General features: G+C 37.1%; 1 protein-coding gene across 2 annotated transcripts in view; it reads left to right on the forward strand.

Annotated features, from left to right (window-relative positions):
* KLHDC1 (kelch domain containing 1) overlaps positions 1-20,146 on the forward strand; it is a 54,608-nt gene extending 34,462 nt beyond the window's left edge. For both annotated transcript variants that reach the window (XM_060619779.3, XM_078448284.2), the window contains exons 9-13: positions 1,916-2,028; positions 3,456-3,528; positions 8,819-8,903; positions 10,876-10,928; positions 16,963-20,146. In XM_060619779.3, the coding sequence (XP_060475762.1) occupies positions 1,916-2,028; positions 3,456-3,528; positions 8,819-8,903; positions 10,876-10,928; positions 16,963-17,149 (511 nt within the window). In that variant the 3' untranslated portion in view covers positions 17,150-20,146. The remainder of the gene's footprint in view (positions 1-1,915; positions 2,029-3,455; positions 3,529-8,818; positions 8,904-10,875; positions 10,929-16,962) is intronic.
* Positions 20,147-21,438: the final 1,292 nt, after the last annotated feature.

The following is a 21,438-nucleotide window of genomic DNA, read 5'->3' on the forward strand; positions in this document are numbered from 1 at the left end:
AAATGCCCAATGTGTGCTGAAGTTGTAACAACATAATTAGTGAGAGCATAAATTGGTACAGTTTTTCTGGAAGGTAGTTTGGCAATATATTTAAAATGTAAAATGGAATTTCTGCTTTGATCCAGAGTTTCCCCAAAGACAGTAAGTGTGTGTGTGTTACAACATTATTATAAAAGCAAAAACTAGAGGTCAACCTTCATGTTCACATTTGGGGATTATTTAAATCATGGCACATTTGGCCAGTGGGCCGTCATGCTTCCTTTACCAAAGAAAGTTACACTTCATAGAAATATTCTACAACATATTAGTTGAATGAAAAAAAAGTTGCAGAATAGAATGTATGATCCTATTTATGTATTTTTAATAAACATGTTTATATGTGTATTAAAGCCTAGAAAGATTATACCAAATTATTATTTCTTATTGCTAGAGGACAGGATTATAAGAGAACTCTCCTTTTTAAAAATACTTTTGGAGCGCCTGGGTGCCTCAGTTGGTTGAGCGTTCGACTTCGGCTCAGGTCATGATCTCACAGTTCGTGGGCTCGAGCCCCGCATTGGGCTCTGTGCTGACACCTTAGAGCCTGAAGCCTGCTTTGGATTCTGTGTCTCCCTCTCTCTCTACCTCTCCCACTCACCTCTGTGTCTCCCTCAAAAGTAAACATAGAAAAAAAATAATAATAAAAATAAAAATATTTTTGTTGGGATGCCTGGGTGGTCAGTCAGTTAGCGTCTGACTTCAGCTCAGGTCATGATCTCACAGTTCATGAGTTTGAGCCCCACGTCAGGCTCTGTGCTGATAGCTTAGAGCCTGGATCCTATTTCAGATTCTGTGTCTTCCTCTCTCTCTGCCCCTCCCCTGCCCACCTCTGTCTTTCTCTTTCTCAAAAATAAACATTAAAAAAATTTTTTTAAAATATATACATATATTTTTTTAATTTAATATTTATTTATTATTGAGAGACAGAGAGAGACAGAGCACGAGCATGGGAGGGGCAGAGAAAGAGGGAGACACAGACTCCGAAGCAAGCTCCAGGCTCTGAGCTGTCAGCACAGAGCCCAACGGGGGGCTCGAACCCACAAACCACGAGATCATGACCTGAGCTGAAGTCAGTCACTTAACCGACTGAGCAACCCAGGTGCCCCTAAAAAAAAAATGTGGTTGTTGAATGTTTTGTAACCAAAACGATTCTTATAATCAATACAAAAAATAAAAATATTTCCATTTTAGAAAAAAATATCTTCCACAAATGGCCCGTATTATTCTGGAACATTCCAGAATGCTGAAGAATGATGCCTTCTCACCTCCTGAATTATGAGTTAAACTTTTGTACTTATGTTTGTAATTTTCTAAGAATAGGACAGTATTTTTTAAAAATCTTCAGAGGTTTGTCCTGGATCTGGAATGGCTCGCATGCTTTTATTTTGAAGCTAGAATAGCTAGCATTTTAAGGCAAAGAAACTTTGGGAAATCGTACAGCAAGTAAACCAGAGTAAAAGGAACAACAACAAAATCCCATAATATCCTCAAGGAAATCAGCTGAAAATATAAAACTAAACATGGGCCAACAGTAAAAAGTTACAGACATGAAAATGGTTATGTTGAAAAACTGGGGAAGTTACACTGATTAAACAAGAATGATGTTGCATATGCATTGTGAATTAACTAGGACTTTTAAATTTTCAGTCTGTGTTCTGTAACCAGGTGGAATAGACACTAAGTGGAAAGATTATTTAAATTCATCTAAGGATTTAAGAATATTTTTAAAATCTTAATACAGGTGGAGTTCATAAAATCAGCTGTTTTTAAAAGTAGTGAAGGCAGTTTTTTCCCCTTTAATCTGAGATTATCAAAAACCTTTTTATTTTGACTAACACAGTACCTAGATTTTTCTATTTTTTTTCCCTTGCCACAGGATTCCTGTTAATGGAGAAACCCCCAAACATCGGTCATGGCATACTTTAACACCAATAGCTGATGATAAACTTTTTCTATTTGGTGGACTAAGTGCAGACAATATTCCATTAAGTAAGTCAACTAAAGTGTAGCCTACAATTATTATCTCATTCTTTTTTCTTAATTGTATTTGATATTTAAGGTGTCTCTTTTTCAGATTTTCTGGTTTACCTTTATCCCCAACTGTATGATTGCATTAAGAATTAGAAAACCCTTTGCTTTAGTATCTTTGGCTCTCCATGTTCTCCTGTTTCCTAGATATATAGAAAAGAAAGGGTAGTTGAACCTAGATGAATTAAAGCCCCTTTCAACTATAATATTCTGTGATTCTGTGCCTTCCTGATTTTTGATCCCAGTACAGTGTAGGCTGGAATGGGGATTAGAACAGTCTCCCCCAGAAGGCTCTGGAAATATAAGGTGGGAAGGCAGTTGCTTCTCTTTCTGTTCCAGAACTGTAAAGAAAGTGCTTAGCCAGAATTTTTAAACTCCTGTCACTGCTGATCCCAATAGCTATGGTTTTGTAATGCAGGTTTTGTTTTTTTTTTTTTCCAGCAGTAAAACTGTGGCATCAGGAAAGACAAATGACTAAGTATCCACTTCCTAGTTTGACATAGTTGAGGTTTCATGTTTTCTTAACCCAGAAGTTTTCTGTGGCTAGAGGTGTTTTGATAAGAAACCTTATATACCATTAAATTCATTTATATAATTCCATATGGGATCTGGAAACACGTATTTATTTTTCAACAAAAATGCATCAAGCATCAGCTTTGCATCCAGCAGTCTGCTGGACAACAGACAAACTCCAGAGGCTGGTTAGAGAAACAAGGGTTTCTAGCAGGGGATGTTAGTTATTACAGATTATTATGCTTCTCCAATCTGAAGGTTCGTAATTAAAAGAGATTTGGAATCTAATAACTAACATCTATTTTTTCATTAGGGGTTGTTTAATAGAACATCTTTTTGAGCTCTACTGTTTCTAATTCCTATTTGCTGATTTTGGTCATTGGCCTGTGGGAAATTCTATGTCCTAACTCTTAGTCCAGTCAGTTTCCTCCTCTATAGATTTAGTGTAACATACTGGTATTACATGATACTTAGAAGTTATTTTAATCTTGTTGACTATGATAATGGCATTGTGATTATGTATGTGATAATGCCGTTGTCATTCTGGAGAAATATGTCTCCTTTTAAAAGCCATGTTTAGTGAAGTATATATGGGGAAAATGACAGGAGATCTAGGATTTGGTTTAGAATAACTGAGCCACAAGAGTAACAAAAAAGAGAGAAATGGAGAACATGTAGCAAAATCTTGATAGTTCTTGAACCTGAGATATGTGAGGGGTCATTATCATGTTCACTCTACCTCTCTATATCTTTGAAAATTTTTGTGAGAAAACATGCATACACACAAAAGATAGTTGCATAAATATAGCATGATAAATTTGGGGGGAAATGTACAAAGACCTAATCTTAATTTCTTAACTGTCATAATATTGCAGGTGATGGTTGGATTTATAATGTCATAACAAATTGTTGGAAACAACTTACACACTTACCTAAAACAAGACCCAGGTAAATATAGAACTTAAAGAATAGTAAAATAGTTAAGAATTAGTCAAGTATTAAATATAGCACTGATTTTATAGTGTTTGCCTTTAAAATTGTAAATCATCAAGAAAGATATCTTTCAAATAAGCTTGATGTTACCCAAATAATTTAATAATCATTTCAAATTATATCTGATTGTTAAAAATCGTCTATTCTGTTTTCATCCATATTTGCATATTTGAAAATGTTACTCTTTTAGGTAACTGTATAATCTTGCCTCATAAATATGAAAAGCCTAAGAAATTGGAAGTATCATATAATGTTAATATTTTTAATAAGTAGACAAGAATGGATTTGGCTTTAGTAGTTATTTGTTTTTGGAAGAGGTTTATTGCAACTTAATGAGAAAATAACTTTCATGTTAATAAAATAGATGGCAGATATTTATTTTTATTAACTGATATATTCACTTATATGAATTTTTAAAAAAGAAACATGTTAGTTATTTATATAGAGAAAAAATTGTAGAAACAGCATATTATTATTAGAGAATAATTATATTATTATTATAGAGAAAAAATTGTAGAAACAGCATATTATTATTAGACTACAGTTGATCCTTGAACAACACAAGTTTGAACTGCATGGGTCCACTTATTATATGGATTTTTAAAATAAATAAAATACTATAAATATATTTTCCATATGATTTTCTTTTTTTCCCCATATGATTTTCTCTCTTTTTTTTTTCCTAAGAGAGAGAGAGAGGGAGAGGGAGAGGGAGAGGTGCGTGGGGAGGGATAGAAGTTGAGAGAGAGAATCTCAGTCAGGCTCCATGCTCAGCAGGGAGCCTGACGCTGGGCTCAGTCACACGACTGTGAGATCATGATCTGAGCTGAAATCAAGAGTCAGATGCTAAGCTGACTGAGCCACCCAGGTGCCCCATCCCATACATTTTCTTTTTTGTAATTTGAGTGTAGTTGACACATGATGTTACATTAGTTTCAGTGTACAACATAGTGATTTGGCAAGTGTATACATTGTGTTACACTCACCACAAGTATAGCTACCGTCTGTCACCATACAATGCTACTACAGTGCCATTGACTATATTCCCTATGCTGTACCTCTTATTCCCATGAGTTATTCATCTATTACTGGAAGCCTATATCTCCCACTTCCCTTCACCCATTTTTGAAAAATATTTATTTATTTATTTTGAGAGAGAGAGAGAGAGAGTGGGGGAGGGGCAGAGAGAGAGGAAGAGAGAATCCTAAGCAGGCTCCATGCTGTCAGCAACAGAGCCTGATGCAGGGCTTGATCCCACAAACCCATGAGATCCCGACCTGAGCTGAAATCAAAAGTCAGAGGCTGAACCAACTGAGCCATCCAGGCACCCCATCCCTTCACCCATTTTGCCCATCCCTCCATTCCCTTTTCCTCTGTCGGTCATCAGTTGGTTCTCTGTATTCATAGGTCTGATTTTGGTTTTTATTAGTTTGTTTATTCATTTGTTTTTTTTTGTTAAGTAACATTTTCTTTAGCTTACTTATTGTGAAAATACAGTATATAAACCATATAACATACAAAATATGTGTTAATTGACTATGTTATTTGTAAGACTTCTGGTCAACTGTAGGCTATTAGTGGTTAAGTTTTCAGGATCCAAAAATTACATGCAGATTTTCAGCTCTGTGGGGTATCAGTGCCCCAAACCTCGTGTTGTTCTAGGGTAAACTGTACAGAGAAAACAACATTAGTATTGTAATTCTTTTTTTTCCCTAATTTGAGTGAGTAGTATAATAAAGATATATTCATAGGAAATTGATAGTCAGAACATTTATAATCATTATAGTTGGTAATAGATTTTACTGTTTTCGTGCCATGTATTTAAGGATTTTTTTGCTATAGATTATGTATACTAGTGTGAAGTCAACTTAATGACATGCATTTCAGAAGTTTAATAAATGACAATGAAGTAACTTACTTGAGAAAAAAGCCTGAAAAAAATTGTATATATTTCAGTGTGTACATCTATATTAATATGCACAAAAAATTAGAGCTTATCATAATTACATAAGTGATTCTTATATTTTCGTGTGTAGAAATTCATTGTAATGTATTATTTTAGCAATTTGGATCTTTTGAAATGTATTTTTTAACTTAAATAGTTTCATATTAAGATATGGGAGCCCAGAGTTCTAGTCCTTGCTCAGCTACTACCTAGCTTTTTGGCTTTGGGAAAGTTACTTAAAGAAACTGAGCATTAATTTCTTCATCCCATGAAATGAGGAAGCTGGACTAGAGACATTCTTAGTTCTCTTACGGTTGTTTGATTGCATTAATATTGGGCCAAAGTGGTATTAAGAATATGTTTCATTTTTAAATTGCTCCTATTTTATAATTCTATCCTTAATAAGTAATTAGAGCAACACAACTATTATCAATAATATATTAGTTAGAACTGAGCTATGTAAAGACATTTCTTTGAATTCAGCTGATGTGTCATGTAAATAATATGCTTTATTAGAATGTTTAGGTGATAAGTTTAGAACAGCTGTGAGAGGACATAAACTATCAGTCTGTAGACAAAACATCAGGTTGCAAGCTAGATGTCACCAAAATCAAGGCAGGAAAGGCTTTCCAGTGTTCTTCGATGATGAAGTCCAGGCCAGAGTTTCCCTAAGGCAGATAAGACAGAGGCAGATCTATCTTCAGGTATGAGGTGAGGAGGATACAGTTTAGTGTAAGGAGAACATATATATGTGGATGTATACTAATTTTTATGAGTGAGAGTTTACTTAACATCTGAATACGTTTTGTGCAAACTGTTCCAAGTTATACTTTAAAATGTGAACGGCCCAATTCTCCTCTTGTAATTCTGTGCAGGATTTCTCAACCTCGGCACCATTGACATTTTGGACCAAATTATTCTTTGTCATTAGTCCTTTGCAGTGTAAGATGTCTAGCAGCATCTTTGGCCTTTACCCACTAGATGCCAATAGTATTCCCCCACCCACCCACCCACCTGGAGTTGTGACAGTCAAAAACATTGCAGATATTATCAAATGTCCCGTGGGGGCAAAAATCACCCTTGGTTGAGAACCACTGTTCCACAGGGTACCACCCTCTCCTCCAGGTCTCACTGTGGTTAAAGCAACGCTTGGGTGAAAGGCCAAGTACAAAGCCGTATCTAATTGCCTGTGTCAGTGGCTGTCAACAAGGACCCCTTTTTAAATGTGTCTGTGAAAGAAGTCCAATAAAGTATTGGCTTATAGAGCCTTAGGTACTTACTGTTGGGTCCCATGACTGTTGCCGAGGTTTCACATGGCCTTCTCTCCTGGAAATTAAGCATTCCTTATATTCCATTTCCTTTATCCAGTCCCCATCCCCGACCCCACAACATAATCTGGGTGTTGATGAAGGTTTATGTCAATTTATGTTCTAACATATAAGTTGGAGAATTGGGCAGAGTGTTTCCTAAATAAAATCTCTTATGGCTCAGTTCTATCCTGGGTCGCGAGTGCAACTGTCCTTGAATGTGTGAGTGATTGTGTGAGGAAAGTATTTGATTTAACAAATTGTGCATAACCCTACTGTTTGCACTTGCTAAAGTTAAGTGAAAAGGATTAATGTACTAAAAATAAGTTATGTGGTAATAAGGGGTAATTGTTTGGGATGTCTTTTGCTGCAGCAATTTGGTCTATTAAGAAAAGTCATCAAAATTCTCTAAGAGTCAAAGCGATGACTTTGTACATTTCTTGATTTAGCTTCTAAAATTGAGAAATTTATGTGTACTTTTTTTCCTGAGAGTTAGAGCTCCCAGAAATCTTGAATTTTACAAAACTTAAGATTATTCTTTGTAAATACTGTGAAATTGGAGATGACTATGAGCTATCAGACCATTTCAAAAAGAACATTAGATGCTCTACTCTTATGAAATAACTTGTTTATTTAATAATTGAATATGTAATGCTGGTTTTTGTATTTGCTTTTGTTAATCAAGAGTTTTGGAGCACCTTCTGTGTGCAGAACACAGTGTTTAGGTATTTTTGAAGAGAAGCATAAAATTAGATTACCCAGGTTCCAGCGGTGTGCTGGTAAAGGGCTAACAGCTGCTCTCCAGGAAAAGTAAAACCAAAAAGCCCAGCTTTGTAGCATTTTCTGGTTTCCATCATGGCCAGTTTCAAGCTACCAGCATGATGGCACCGAACATGGATTGGAAGAGGGATAGGCACAGTTGGTTTCAACTGGCTGCTAAGCCACTTCCAGCACACCACTGCCAAGATTTGACCTAAGGACCTCATGTGTGGACCTTTAGAAGACCCACACATCAAAGAATTAAAGGAGTGTATAGGACAGTGTATCTTCAAGTGTAAGTCAGAAGATTATAAAATGTGTACATAAATGTTGAAAGGTGCTGACCAGAGAAAGTAACAGTCAATTAGTTTGGGTATTTGGAACACTTCCTGGGGATTTTGAGCCTGTGTTTAAGGCACTGCAAGAATGATTTATCATCCTAAGCATAAGAAATGGGGTGAGCAAAAGCCTAGAGATAGATAAACTTTTCTCTTAGGGGATGAAAATAAATGAACTTGGATGAAGTAGAGGGTTCACTGCAGGGGGGGAGGGGCCAATAATTAAAACTTGTGGGAAAAAATAGCTATTGGTTATGAATATTAGGCTAAGAAAAATGGCACAGATGCTTCCTGATCAGGACGTGTCCATGGTTAAAAACATTTGAAAATGTTATTAATCAGCTAAATGTAGCTGAGAGAGATTAGAGACAGAAAAACGAAGAACATGTTATGGTATTTTGTACTCAGAGTGATAAGTAGTATGACAGTCTAAATGTGAAGGGAATGCCAGGTTGGGTTTGTCAGATGATGGGAACAGAGAACAGGAAAGAAAAGTAAAAAATGACGAAAACAGTAACATGGCAGAGAGTCCCAAGAAAATTGGGGAAAGTGTCCATTTAGCAACAGGATGATCAGTTCCTTTCTAACTAATTTATTTCGGTGAGAATATCTATGAGATAAAGAGGCTAGAAAAAGGTTGGGGGGGTATAACAGAAAAGAATTATTGGGTGGGGGGTCATTTTAATTGACATGATTTAATGAGGATCTAATCTTTTAGTGATTCTCGAGGAATATTCAAAATCTAACCTCCTTTAGGATATGCCAAAGTTCAAGTTCAGTCATGCCCATTTTGAAATAGATTAAATGTGAAAGTGTGCAATTTAAAATTGATTTATCTGTAACATATGGTTTCTTTCTTCATAGTATTTTACTCTCCTTATAATTTTCAACTATAGGTTATGGCATACAGCCTGTTTGGGGAAAGAAAATGAAATAATGGTATTTGGTGGGAGCAAAGATGATTTACTTTCCTTGGATACAGTAAGAAAATTTCCTATCTAAATATTTCCTCTGAGTAGTTTTGTTATTTAAACTAAATGGCTATTTAACAAGATTGTTGATGTTCCCACATTGCAAAATATGGAAGAACATGAAATGTTACTCTGTGGTGTGACTAATCTTCAGAATGAGTGGCTTTTGTGAAGCATGTGAGGATATTTTGAGTCTACAAATCAAAATAGGTTTATTAACATCATTAGCCAAGTTACTTTTTTATTTTTATTTTTTTATTTTTTTTAAATTTTTAATGTTTATTTATTTTTGAGAGAGAGAGGAAGACAGAGTACAAGCAGGGGAGAGGCAGAGAAAAAGACACAGAATCTGAAGCAGGCTCCAGGCTCTGAGCTGTCAGCACAGAGCCTGATGCAGGGCTCGAACCCATGAACTGCGAGACCGTGACCTGAGCTGAAGTTGGACGCTTAACAGACTGAGCCACCCATGCACCCCCTTGTTTTTAAAAAAAAATTTTTAATGTTAATTTATTTCTGAAGGAGAGAGAGAATCTCATTGGTCAAATTATTAAGAAGACCTTTTAAAGGATGACTCTTCCCTTTTCTCTTTGAGTCTCACCATAGTATGGATGTTTATAATTTTATCGAATTAAAAGATTTGTAAGGTATAGTTGATATTTTATAAGAATGTATATAATGTATACATAAACTAAGTAGAGTAATAAGTACCCATGAAATTTACTACCTCCCTCGGTAACTACAACATCAATGCTAGCTAGCTTCTCCCGTCAAGAGGAAACTAGTTTGAAATTTTTAAGTGTATTTTCTCTCTACTTTATGTGTCTTTTGCCACTGCTTCACTCATTTTAATTTTAAGATTAAAGCATTGTCATTTTAAAATCTGATAAAACTAAGGCCAAAGAAATAAATGAATAGCATTTGGAGAGTGTTGTTCTTTCACTCCTAGCACCTTGGGAAGTTCAGAGCGAGGTGGCCATGCTCATACTGTGCTGTGTTGGGACAGGAGTTAGGCATTGGTTGCTCTGGTTTATATAGGACATTTGGGAATCGAGGGACTTGGAGCCATCAGGGAGAGTGTGCTCCGGCCAGAATCAGCCAAGTTGGTGCCAGCTCTCTGGTGGATATCTCTTCAGACTAGTTCTCTCTGGAGCTGCACCTGCCCAGTGGCAAACCCTGAAATGAGCTGGTTTCTCTCCAGGGAGGTTGGCTGAGTTTGCAGTTTTGGGGTCTCCAATTTGAACGTTATGTATATTGAAAGTTTTAGAACTTTTTGGCTAAGAATTCAGTGCTTCAACAAAAGATCAAAACCACGACTTGGCATTTAATTAAAAAATAAACTTTGTGGTTTGTCTTCTTTTTCTTGGCACTAGAAATCGGTAGGATACAGAGTTTATCATTAAAACAGGAATTCTGATTAAAATCATCATAAATTATGGAATTCTAAAGACTTATTTGAAAGGATTAGGGACGTTTTCTGCCGACTCTTCCACATTACTTTCAGATGAAAGAATCATTATTCAAAAAATCTTCTGGATCTGAGATTTCCAGATGGGACCCTTTGCGAAAGAGAGACAAGAGAAAGAGATCTTAAAATAAGAGTCATTTGGAAGAGAAAAGTTCTGCTTAAAAAACAAAATAAGCTTGAAAACCACTACTTTTCTCATTTTGAACTCACTGTTCTAAGAGAAAAACATGTTTCTGAGTTTTAAATTTGCAGTTGTATAGGTTGTGGTTAGGTAGAAATTTGGTCGCTGAAAAAAGGTAGCAATGTACCCAAAGTTTGTGTGGATAGCAGGTGTTTATATGTATATGTATGGTGTGTGTGTGTGTGTGTGTGTGTGTGTGTGTATGAGTAAATAGCTAGAGGGAGATTTATTTGCTGCTTTACGTAATCTCTGTTACATTTACAAAAAGAAAATATTTAATTAATGCAATTTTATTATTTTGAACACCTTTATAATTCTTTTTTTTATGTTGATTAGGGCCACTGTAATGATTTACTGATCTTTCAAACACAGCCCTATTCACTACTCAGGTAAGTATTTTCATTATATATACATATTTATAACGCTATAAATATAGGATAATTTCTTTCGTCTTCCTTTTTGGGAAGCAGTATAATTTTTCAGGTAGATTAGGATTTGAACTTAATAAAATATTTACATCTTCCGAAAAGTATAGTCAAGTTTGTAATAGTGAACCATACACCAATGTGATTTTTAAAAATTAAAATATGCAGTATAATCATTTTTATTTTGTGCATAAAATTGCATTTAGTTCATATGGGAGTATTAAACACACTGTATTTCCTTGATTTAAGTCTGAAGTTTTTCATATTTTAACTCTTAGGAAATCTGTGTGTCCAATAATAGACACACATACATATATATGCATTTACTTTAGGAGAATTTCTTTTTTAACACCAAATCTGTTATTAAGTTGATGGTGTGACGTGGTGTCTTAATTCACACACGCTTGCTTGCTTATTTATTTATTTATTTAAATTTATTTTGAGAGAGAAAGAGAGTATGTGAGCTGTGGGAGGGGCAGAGAGAGAGGGAGAGAGAGAGAATCCACACTCAGAGCAGAGCCTGACTCGAGGTTTGAACCCGTGAACTGTGGTATCATGACCTGAGCCAAAATCAAGAGTTGAATCCTTAACTGACTGAGCCACCCAGGCACCCCTCGAATATCCTTGCTTTAAATTTTTTTTTTTTATGTTTTTATTTATTTTTGAGACAGAGAGAGACAGAACATGAGCAGGGTCAGGGCAGACACAGAATCCAAAGCAGGCTCCAGGCTCTGAGCTGTCAGCACAGAGCCTGACGCGGGGCTTGAACTCACAGACTGTGAGATCATGACCTGAGCTGAAGTCGGATGCTTAACTGACTGAGCCACCCAGGCGCCCCTATTCTTGCTTTAAAAGGAGTATATAAGAGGGATAGTTGGAAGATTGGGGAAGAAGCCCCTGTTTCTGTCTGAGAGTCAGGAGGAAGGTTCTGAGCGAAGTAGAAGTGGCCCAGTGAACAAGTGTGGTGTTTTATGCAGGAGGAATAACACGGGTGAAGGCACATGAGAGAGACATATGTGTAGTATGTCAAGGAGTAGGCTATAACTTCTAGACGTTCTACAACTTGGACCACTTCAAAACCATTGGACCAGCTCAAACTGGACCATCCTAATATCTTTCATAACTGCTCCTTCTCTTATTTCAGTGGTTCCTTCTGTTACTGCACATTAGAATCTCATAGGGAACCTCAAAAAGTATTGATGGCTGTGTTCTATGCCCACATGTTATGATTTAATTGATCTGGGGTGTGGCCTGAACTTAGGAATTGTTGAAAGACCCCAGGATAATTCTAATGTGCAGGCAGAGTTTGGAAGTTGCTGATGTAATGATTATACTGCCTTGTATTATTACTTACCTTTTGCTGTGAACGGAACTACTTTCCCAAAGTAGATTGCAAGTTCCTTATATACAAGGATCAAAAAATACAGTGTTGGAGTGCCTACCACGGGCAGGCACTGTGCTATAAAATGAAAAGTCATGATCTTTCCCTTGAATTGTTAATAATACAGAAGGCAGGGTTTCAACAACTATAAAAGAAAAATAATGTTGCTTTAAGAGTAACATATACGAAGTTAATGAGACTCGTGGAAGAGAAGGCCCTCTGTCCACGTGGTTAAGATGGTGAAGGTTAGGGGAGTCTTTGCGTAGGAGGGAGGGTTCGAGACAATTTGCTATGAACAAGCAGTGCATGGGGGTTAGTACAAGATACACGAGTGCGGTATGTTCTGGAAACTGAATTCCTGAATATTCCTGAGACAAACATATGAGGTAGGGAGTTGGACAAGAAATCAGCAACCATATATCATCCAGAGCCTTGTGTTTCATGAAGATAAGTTTACATTATCTGGTAGATCAAGAAGCATTGACTAATTTGGAGCAGAGGAATGAGATGTTAATATTACAAATTAGATGTTATACATACAAAAATAGATGTTAATTGACTATGTCATCTGTAAGGTTTCCTATCAACAGTAGGCTATTAGCAATTAAATTTGGGGAGAGTCAAAAGTTATATGTGGACTTTCTACTGCATGGGACCTTGCTACCCCAACCCTCTCACTGTTGAAGCTATATTTATTTATACGTTAAGGAGAAGAACCAGCTGTTGGAAACACAAGAAAATGGGGCGCCTGGGTGGCTCAGTAGGTTTAACCTCTGACTCTTGACTTTGGCTCAGGTCACGATCTCAGGGTTGGTGAGTTCAAGCCCCATACTGAGATCTGCGCTCACAGCACTGAGCCTGCTTGGGATTCCTACTCCCCCCTCTCTGTTCCTCCCTAGCTTGCTGTCTATCTCTCTCAAAATAAATAAAAATAAACTTAGAAAAAAAACCACAAGAAAATGAAGGAAAAATTGGTGCAGCGGGGTCTCGAGGAGGTGGGTTTTAGTGAAGAGGTAATTGAATTAGTCGTTGAGTAGAGCAAAAATACTTTTTAAATAATGAAGAAAGTAGGGATGTAGAGGCAGATGAATTTGTTGGCTGGGGGGCAAAGCACTGAGAAAGCGTAGTTGGTAGCAAGGTAAGAAAGAGGAGAGGTGAGGACATGGACTTAGGAGTGGAGAAGATTTGAAATCACTGCTGCAGTGGCTTTGAGAAGATACCGACTGGGGCTGTATAACACAGCACTGCAGAACACTCAGGGGGCTCAGCTGAGACCTTGGAGAATTGAAGGGATGGGCCCTGTCTGCGGAAGCTGGTTTTCTCCAGCCCCACTGAGCAGGTGGCTGCTGCAGAAAGGAGCTGGCTGACTGAATTCTCCCATGGTTGGAGTTTAGCCAGGGTGATGTAACAGAGGGACAGCGGAGACGGGGATGAAAGTTTCTGGCAAGAGAATGAAGTGCAGATGGACCGGGCTGGGAAGGAAAGGAAGCTGAGAATGGAGGGGACTTACAGTCTGGAGAACTGGGAAGAGCGAAGGGAGTGCGCATAGGAAAAGGATGTAAGGCTTCTGGTCCCTCCTAGAGGAGAATCTGGAAGTGGAAGGTTTTAGAGGCAGAACTGTCCTGAGGTTATAAAGACTCAAAAGAGTTTTCCACACAAAGTTCTCAACAACAGGGGCGGGGGGGGGGGGGGGGGCGGGGGGAGGGTGCACCACCTGCAGGTGAAATGACAGCAGCCTGGAGCGACAACAAATACTCGAGTAGCTCCTGGACTGTGTTAACGGAGACACAGGAGAAGTGGCACTCTTTTCTCAAGAAGGCTGCAGGCTACACACTTTTCTTAGATTTCAGTTAAAGCAAGGGCAGGAAGTCAGAGGAAGCGGAGGTGTTTGCGGACACAGCTGGTGTTCTAAAAAGCACAGAGTTTGGAAGGGAAGATAAACAATGATGGGGAAGGTGGACCAGCATAGAAATGAGAGAAAGGCACAGCACAGACTGGATGGGCTTGTGTTTGGGGCTGGGACTGAGTGTGACTATCAGTCAGGCTTCTTGGTGTCACCCTTTGCCCCTAGCTCAGTGCTTCTGCGAATGCGTACACACCCTTTCACACCCTTTTCATGCTGGGCTCATTTTGATGCATCAGAACTTGAATTAAAAACAAAAACCAAAAAACCCGTTGACTATAGCAGGAATTTAGTGGTATTCTTGCGTGAGGTGTATTCACCACAACCAGTGGCCCATAGTGTAGCCAGAGCAATCTTTTTATTTTAAATTATTTAATAATAAAGGATTCCTTTTATTTTAAATTATTTTAAATTCTATTTAAATTTTAAATTTAAGTCAGAAGGCGTTTGGCACCTGCTGTGTTGAGGCAGTGGAAACAAATAGGAATTTGCCGGCAGAGGCTCCTCATCTCAAGATACTTGTCTGATCTAATGTATTTGTGGGATCATGCTCATCGTACATTTGGATACATATATAGGTTTAAGATGAAATACTGCTGGTGCTTATTCTGATAAAAAAAATAAGATGTATTTACCAAGAAAACTCACACAGTATGAAAGGTATATGGTAAAAAAAAAATCACCTTTGAGCCATCGTCCACAATGATCTTTGTTAAGAGTTTGCTGTTTATCCTTCCACACTTTAAAATGAACCATGCTAAGAGGCCACTGGAACCTTGAGAGCAGTATACATATGCATGTATGCGCTCACGTGTGCGTGTGTGTCTAAAGGGTCAAAGTATGCATCCTGTTTATAATCTGCTTTTGAGACTCGTACTGTGGGTATCTGTCATGTAAACATATAATCATTCAGTAATTTATAGACCTATATTTATGTTCGTAATGGCTGTCCAGTGTTCTGTTTCATGGAAGTACAATTTCTTTACTAGTGTATTGATATTTATTTAGGATATCTCAATTGGGGGCTATTATTAGAAATTTTGTGTTGTCATATTCCTGTATATGCTTTTGGAAAACTTGCATGTCTCCTCAGGAGAAACTCCTGGAAGGGCTGTTGGTGGATCAAGGCACGTGCACATTTTATACTGTGATGATCACGCAGTGGCTCCCACTGCCTTAGGCAAACCGCACATTCCTTACTGTGGTGTTCAGGGCCTCCACCTGTCTCTCTACCTCATTTCCCGCCATGTCCCGCTCTCGCCATTCTCTAGCTATATTTGAACCACTCAGTTCCAGTTTCTGGAATAAATCTTATATCTTATTTCTAGGGCTTTGCAGGTGTGTGTCCTCTATCATGAAAAATTTGTTGAGACTCTCAAGGTCTCGGCTTGGACATCCCATCAGGAAGGTTTCCCTGGCTTGCTGTGGTTGTCTTCGGTATTCTCCCTGTCTGGTTCCCCTAGAACCCTGTACCTGTCAAGGCCATGTCTTGTTATCCCAGTCTCAACATTGTTGATCCTCACTAAATCGTAATCTGCCTGAAAGCCGAAATAGGGTTTTTCTCAGTATTGGATTTCCTGCTCCTAAATAAGCTCCTAAATAGTGCACACGAATAAATATTTGTTGAATCAGTGAATGAATAGCAATGACAGAGTCCGTCTCCTCATCTGACTTGTCCCTTCTCCCTGGTGGAAGGGACACAGGAGCTATTGTGTTAACAGAGCCGCAGAGTTAAACTTACATCAAGTGTAAGATTTGTGTCATTCACCCGCACATCTCCCGTGTCTGTGTACAATGTTTTCACTCTCCTTGCTTAGAGTTTTCACAGAGAGAAAAGTCTTCCTGAAAGTATGGAAGATATAAATATCTAAATCCTTGTAAAAATGACAACTGAGGTTAAGTACAGCAGAATCAAGTGAATTTATTTTTAAAACTTTTAAAAAAGATTTGCTTCCCTGTTTGATTTAAAGCTTATCAGTTGAAATAGATGCTTTTTTGATAGCTCATCAAGTTTCTTTCGGTTTTAAAATGCAAAACCTTCTTCAAAGTAGCTTAAGATAAAAAGGGAGTTGTATTTGGAAGGATTCTACGAGGTAGTAGAATCAGAGGGGAAAAATGACCACCCAGACTCCCAGGATGGGAGAACCTCAGGTGGGGTCTCATTGGCTCTTTCTGCATTGCTGTTCCATTCCTCTATTCAGACCTCGGGGTCAGTGTCAGTCACTAAGTCACATGTGCCAGTGAAGTGAGTTACAGTGGGGGGGGGGGGGGGGTGGGGGGGGGGACCAGGTCACTTGGCGTAAAAATGGATGTTAGATGCTTCATCTTGGGGCGATGGAAGAAAAAGACAGTTCTCAGAGAAGAGTAAGTGGTTATTGGACTAGGAGGATAAATGAAAAATGATCTGCTACAGACTAACATGATTTGAAATGAAATCTGAATCTTTTCTGTTTAAATAACATTATGCACGGTGCATAGTAAGTTGAAATTTCTGTTTCCACGGGCTTTTGGTCAGATATGGCCTTCAGGCTATAAAAATATACAATTATTGTGGTGCTCTGGGAAGAACACGTATCCTATCATGTTCCAAACAATACAGAGGAAATATGTTATCATGTAACAATTTTATAATAATTTTTTTAAGAATACTTACCTATAAATATTTTATAAGTTCAGATTCAAAAACTAATAATTCTATAATATTTTATTTACAGGTCATGCCTAGACTGCATTGGTAAAAATGCTATAATTTTAGAAAGTCAGATATCTTTATTACCTCCTAAACTTCTGCAACAAGTGCTCAAAAAAATAACATTCTGGACTGCAGCTAATCACCGAGAAGAACAAAGAATCCAAAAAGAAGAAACTGAAAATAAGTATCAGTGGATCAGTAGCAATTAAGTTGTCATATACTCTCTATATTTAATATGTGTACACATTTTAATCAGACTGTATATTTACCCCCCCCCCCCAAATTGGAGGATTTAGAAGATAAAATTTGAAACAAAAATGCTATGTCCTAGTGATTATAGGCCATGGAATATATGGGAATAAGATGTTAATGGAAGATTATATTTTATATTTGTAAACTAATTTCCTAATTAGCTGCAGGAAGAAATATACTTTCTGAAAGTACGTACAATTGTAAGAGATTTTAACTCACTGTGTACTCTTTACTGAAAAGTTTATATGAATTTGAGGAGAATGAGAAATTAGCCCAAGGACTTAAGAAATCCCCCAACATAATAATAGATAAAAATACTATACATCAACTTTCAGAAAGAATGGATTTTCTCAAGCCACTTAAACAGTATCTAAAGTTTCTTATTAAGTAATCCAGTAATTTAAAAACTTCTCCTTCAATAACTGATGCAGCTGGGCAAAATGATAAAATAGGCAAGCGCCGATATGGATTAAATAGTGGACTCCTACCCTTTAGCCCTTACCTAGTAAAGTCTTATTAAGCTTCATTGTAACTTGTCCCCACCTTTATTTGAATAGCAGAATAAATGCCTTCAGTTGTCTTTCATTACCCCTAAGTTACTAGCTAATCCAACTTTATAAAGACCATGTTTTAAAGTGTCTAAAGTGGAGATTAACTTATCATACAGACTTTGAAATATGGGGAAACAGTAGATATATTAGCTTTTGAGACACATCAAAATATATTTTTGCCCTGGAAGAATGCTTCTAAAGTAGTTTCTGCAAGTAATGAAATGGGATGGTAACTTAGTAATTTGCCTTTATAGAAACCCTGCTATTTGGCCCATAGGGAAATATGTTGTCTTCCTATTTATTTTCAGTATTACCTGCCTATACAGAAATAGCATACTATATTTATATTCCTTTAGCCAGTACTTTTGCCATAATTAAGAAGTTACTCATATTATCACAGTTATACACTTTCATTGAATTACTAATAACAATGAATTATTAAGAAGCTCAGTATATAACATTATTCTCCCTAACACCACCATTCAAGTTATCTCTAAAATTTAAAATACTAGAGAGAATATATTTCTATATTGAAATATATATGTAATTTATAATGATAATTATAGTAGTTTGTAGTATCTCATTAAATTTTAGATATATTTTATATATATGCACCATATTTTGGATGTGTAAAGGCTTCTATTTATGTATTGAAATACTTTGTGCTTACATTTTATTTATTATACAAACTCTATAGATATACTATTTTCCTAGTTTTGTTAGTGTAAACCAGTCATTAGAGTCGATTGTGCAAACAAGATTTCAGTGTAAGTTTTCTTTTTCTTTTCTTTTCTTTTTCTTTTTTTACTATTTTGAGGCTGAAAACAGATTTAGAAAAAGGATCTCACAGACAACATACATCCTAGAAGTAATTATTACTATGAACTTCTGTCATCAGCATTTTTTAAGGGGAAAAAATATGAAAACCTATTGGATAGGGATACATGACATTGAATTGAATGAACATCTTTTAAAGTGTAGATTATGGGAATTTAAATTCTAGATTAGGCAGACACCTCTCTAGCCTCTTAGAAAAACACTTCTGGTTTTAAATGGTTTACTTGGAATGTTAAAAGTTGGATTCACCCCCTCGAAACACACTGGCGTTTAGGCTTCACGAGAAATCTGTTGCCTGTGGCACACAAAGCCGGCGCTGCTCTTTTTTGACTTAATATACTGTGCTGCTTCAATAGTAGGAGTGGAAATTCTGATCCTTACCTGCAAGTTCCCCAAGTTGACTTCAACCAGGTTTTGCTTCTCTTCTGTTAGGAGCGGTAGAAATTCTGGGAGCCTGCAAATCTCGTTTCAAAGCCTCAAAGCCAAGCATTATTAATCCTTCACTTCTCACTAGCTGATGGTTTCCTATCAACTCTTGTGCTGCTGACCTCCATGGTGTAGAGGAGCCAAAGACAGTGACAGCCTCAGAACTTTCTCTCGGAACTCCCCTTGTGGGCTCTCTGTTCGGAAAACAATTCTGCAGGGGTTGATAGTTTTTTTCAGGTGGTTCACAAAATAGGTTTCCAATCTCGTCCTCAAGGAAAAAGGATTTCTGGCCATCTTTATTTTGTCTTTCAGGATATTTTTCCAGTTGTCAGGAAGGATTCTTTTGAGCATTAATCATCTTTAGTGTGGTACAGTAAATAGCCCATCTAAGTTAGTGTACATTTTTTTTTCCAAATAGTGTCTTTGCACACATACCCTTAAAAAATGATTAGCCTTTGGATAAAAGCTTAAAAGTATTCTTTAGAACTTTTTACTCTCAGTCCAGGATGAAGTGGTGCTTTCACTAATACCTTATTTATATTGTACGTGTATGTGAGAGAGAAATAATATAAAGTCACGAATTTTCGGAGTAGTATGTACTGTCTGACAAAAAAATTTTGACTTCAGAAAATTTCAAAAGAAAAGAAGCAATTTTAAGAAACATAATGCTCCCTGTCCACCTTGTGTATGTGTGTGTGTATGTGTGTGCGTGCACAGGCATATGCGCACACCTGTTTTTTCATTGTATTAATGTGATTCTACTGGAATTTCTGGTTTGATGAGGTTACCATACAGTCCAGCATGTGGGTACAGCAAGATCATTCTTTATCACCCTGTTACAGACTGAATGTGTTTCCCCCAAATTCATATATTGAAACCCTGCTCCTCAATCAATGTAGTAGTATTTGGAGGTGGAGTCTTTGGAGGTCATTAGGTTTAGATGAGGTCATGAGGGTGATGACCCCATGATGGGACTGTTGTCCTTATAAGGGGCAGACACCAGAGCTCACTCTTCTCCTGCCATGTCAGGATGCAAGCCCATGAAAAGGGCTTCCACCTAGGGTCGAATCTGCCAGCACCTTGATCTTGGACTTCCCAGCCTCTAGAACTGTGAGAAATAAATGCCTGTTGTTCACACCATCTGGTCTGTGGTATTTTGTTGTATCAGCCAAGCTAAGATGCATCTGCGGTCCAAAACTTACATTAGGGTTCATTCACTCTTGGTGGTATACATCCTACAGGTTTAGACAGAAGTATAACAACATGTATCTACCATTATAGTAGCATATAAAATAGTTTCACTGTCCTAAAAATCCTCTATGCTCTGCCCATTCATTTCTCCCTCCCCACTAACCCCTGCAACCACTGATCTTTTTGTTTTCTCCATAGTTTTGCCTTTTCCATATGTTATATAGTTAGAATCCCATAGTATGTAGCCTTTTCAGGTTGGTGTATTTCTGTAGTAACAAGCATTTAAATGTCCTCTGTATGCTTTCATGCTTGAAAAGATCGCTCATGTCTTTGCACCACTGAATAAGAATATTCCATTGTTTGGATTGAACCAGAGAAAATTTTTAGGATTTTCTGCATAGACAATCATGTCATCTATGAACAAAGTTTTGTTTCTTCCTTCTTAACATTTTATTTCCTTACTGCATTGGTGATGACTTCCAGTACGATGTTGAAAAGTAGTTGTGAGAGGGGACATCCCTGCCTCATTCTTGATCTTAGGGGGAAAGCTTTGAGTTTCTCATAGCACTAAGTATGATGTGAACTGTAGGTTTTTGTAGATGTTCTTTATTAAGTTGAAGTTTCTTAGTTTGCTGAGTTTTTATTCTGAATAGGTGTTAAATAATTTTTCTGCTTCTACTGATATGTTCATTTGATTTTTCTTTAGTCTGTTGATGGTGGATTCCATTAGTTGATTTTTGAGTGTTGAACCAGCCTTGAATACTGGGGCTAAGTCTCACTTGGTCATGGTGTATCTCTCTTGGTCATGGTGTATAATACTTTATTTTTTGGATTTGATTTACTAATATTTTGGTGAGGATTTTTGCATCTGTGTTCATGAACAATATTGGTCTGTCATTTTCTTTTCTTGTGATGTCTTTGTCTGGTTTTGGTATTAGGATAATGCTGGCCTCAGAATGAGTGAGGAAGTATTCTTTGCTCTATCTTATGAAAGAGATTATAGAATATTGATATTTCTTTAAATATTTGTTAGAATTTACCAGTGAACCCATCTGAGCCTGTTGTTTTCTGTTTGGGTAGGTTATTTATTATTGATTCAACTTCTTTAAAATTTTTTAGAACATTTTTATTCATTTTTTGAGAGACAGAAACAGCATGAGCAGGGAGGGCCAGAGAGAGAGAAGGAGACACAGAATCTGAAGCAGGCTCCAGGCTCTGAGCTGTCAGCACAGATACCTCCC

Source organism: Panthera onca, chromosome B3, assembly GCF_046562875.1.
Source record: "Panthera onca isolate mPanOnc1 chromosome B3, mPanOnc1 haplotype 2, whole genome shotgun sequence".
NCBI classification, from domain to species: domain Eukaryota; kingdom Metazoa; phylum Chordata; class Mammalia; order Carnivora; family Felidae; genus Panthera; species Panthera onca.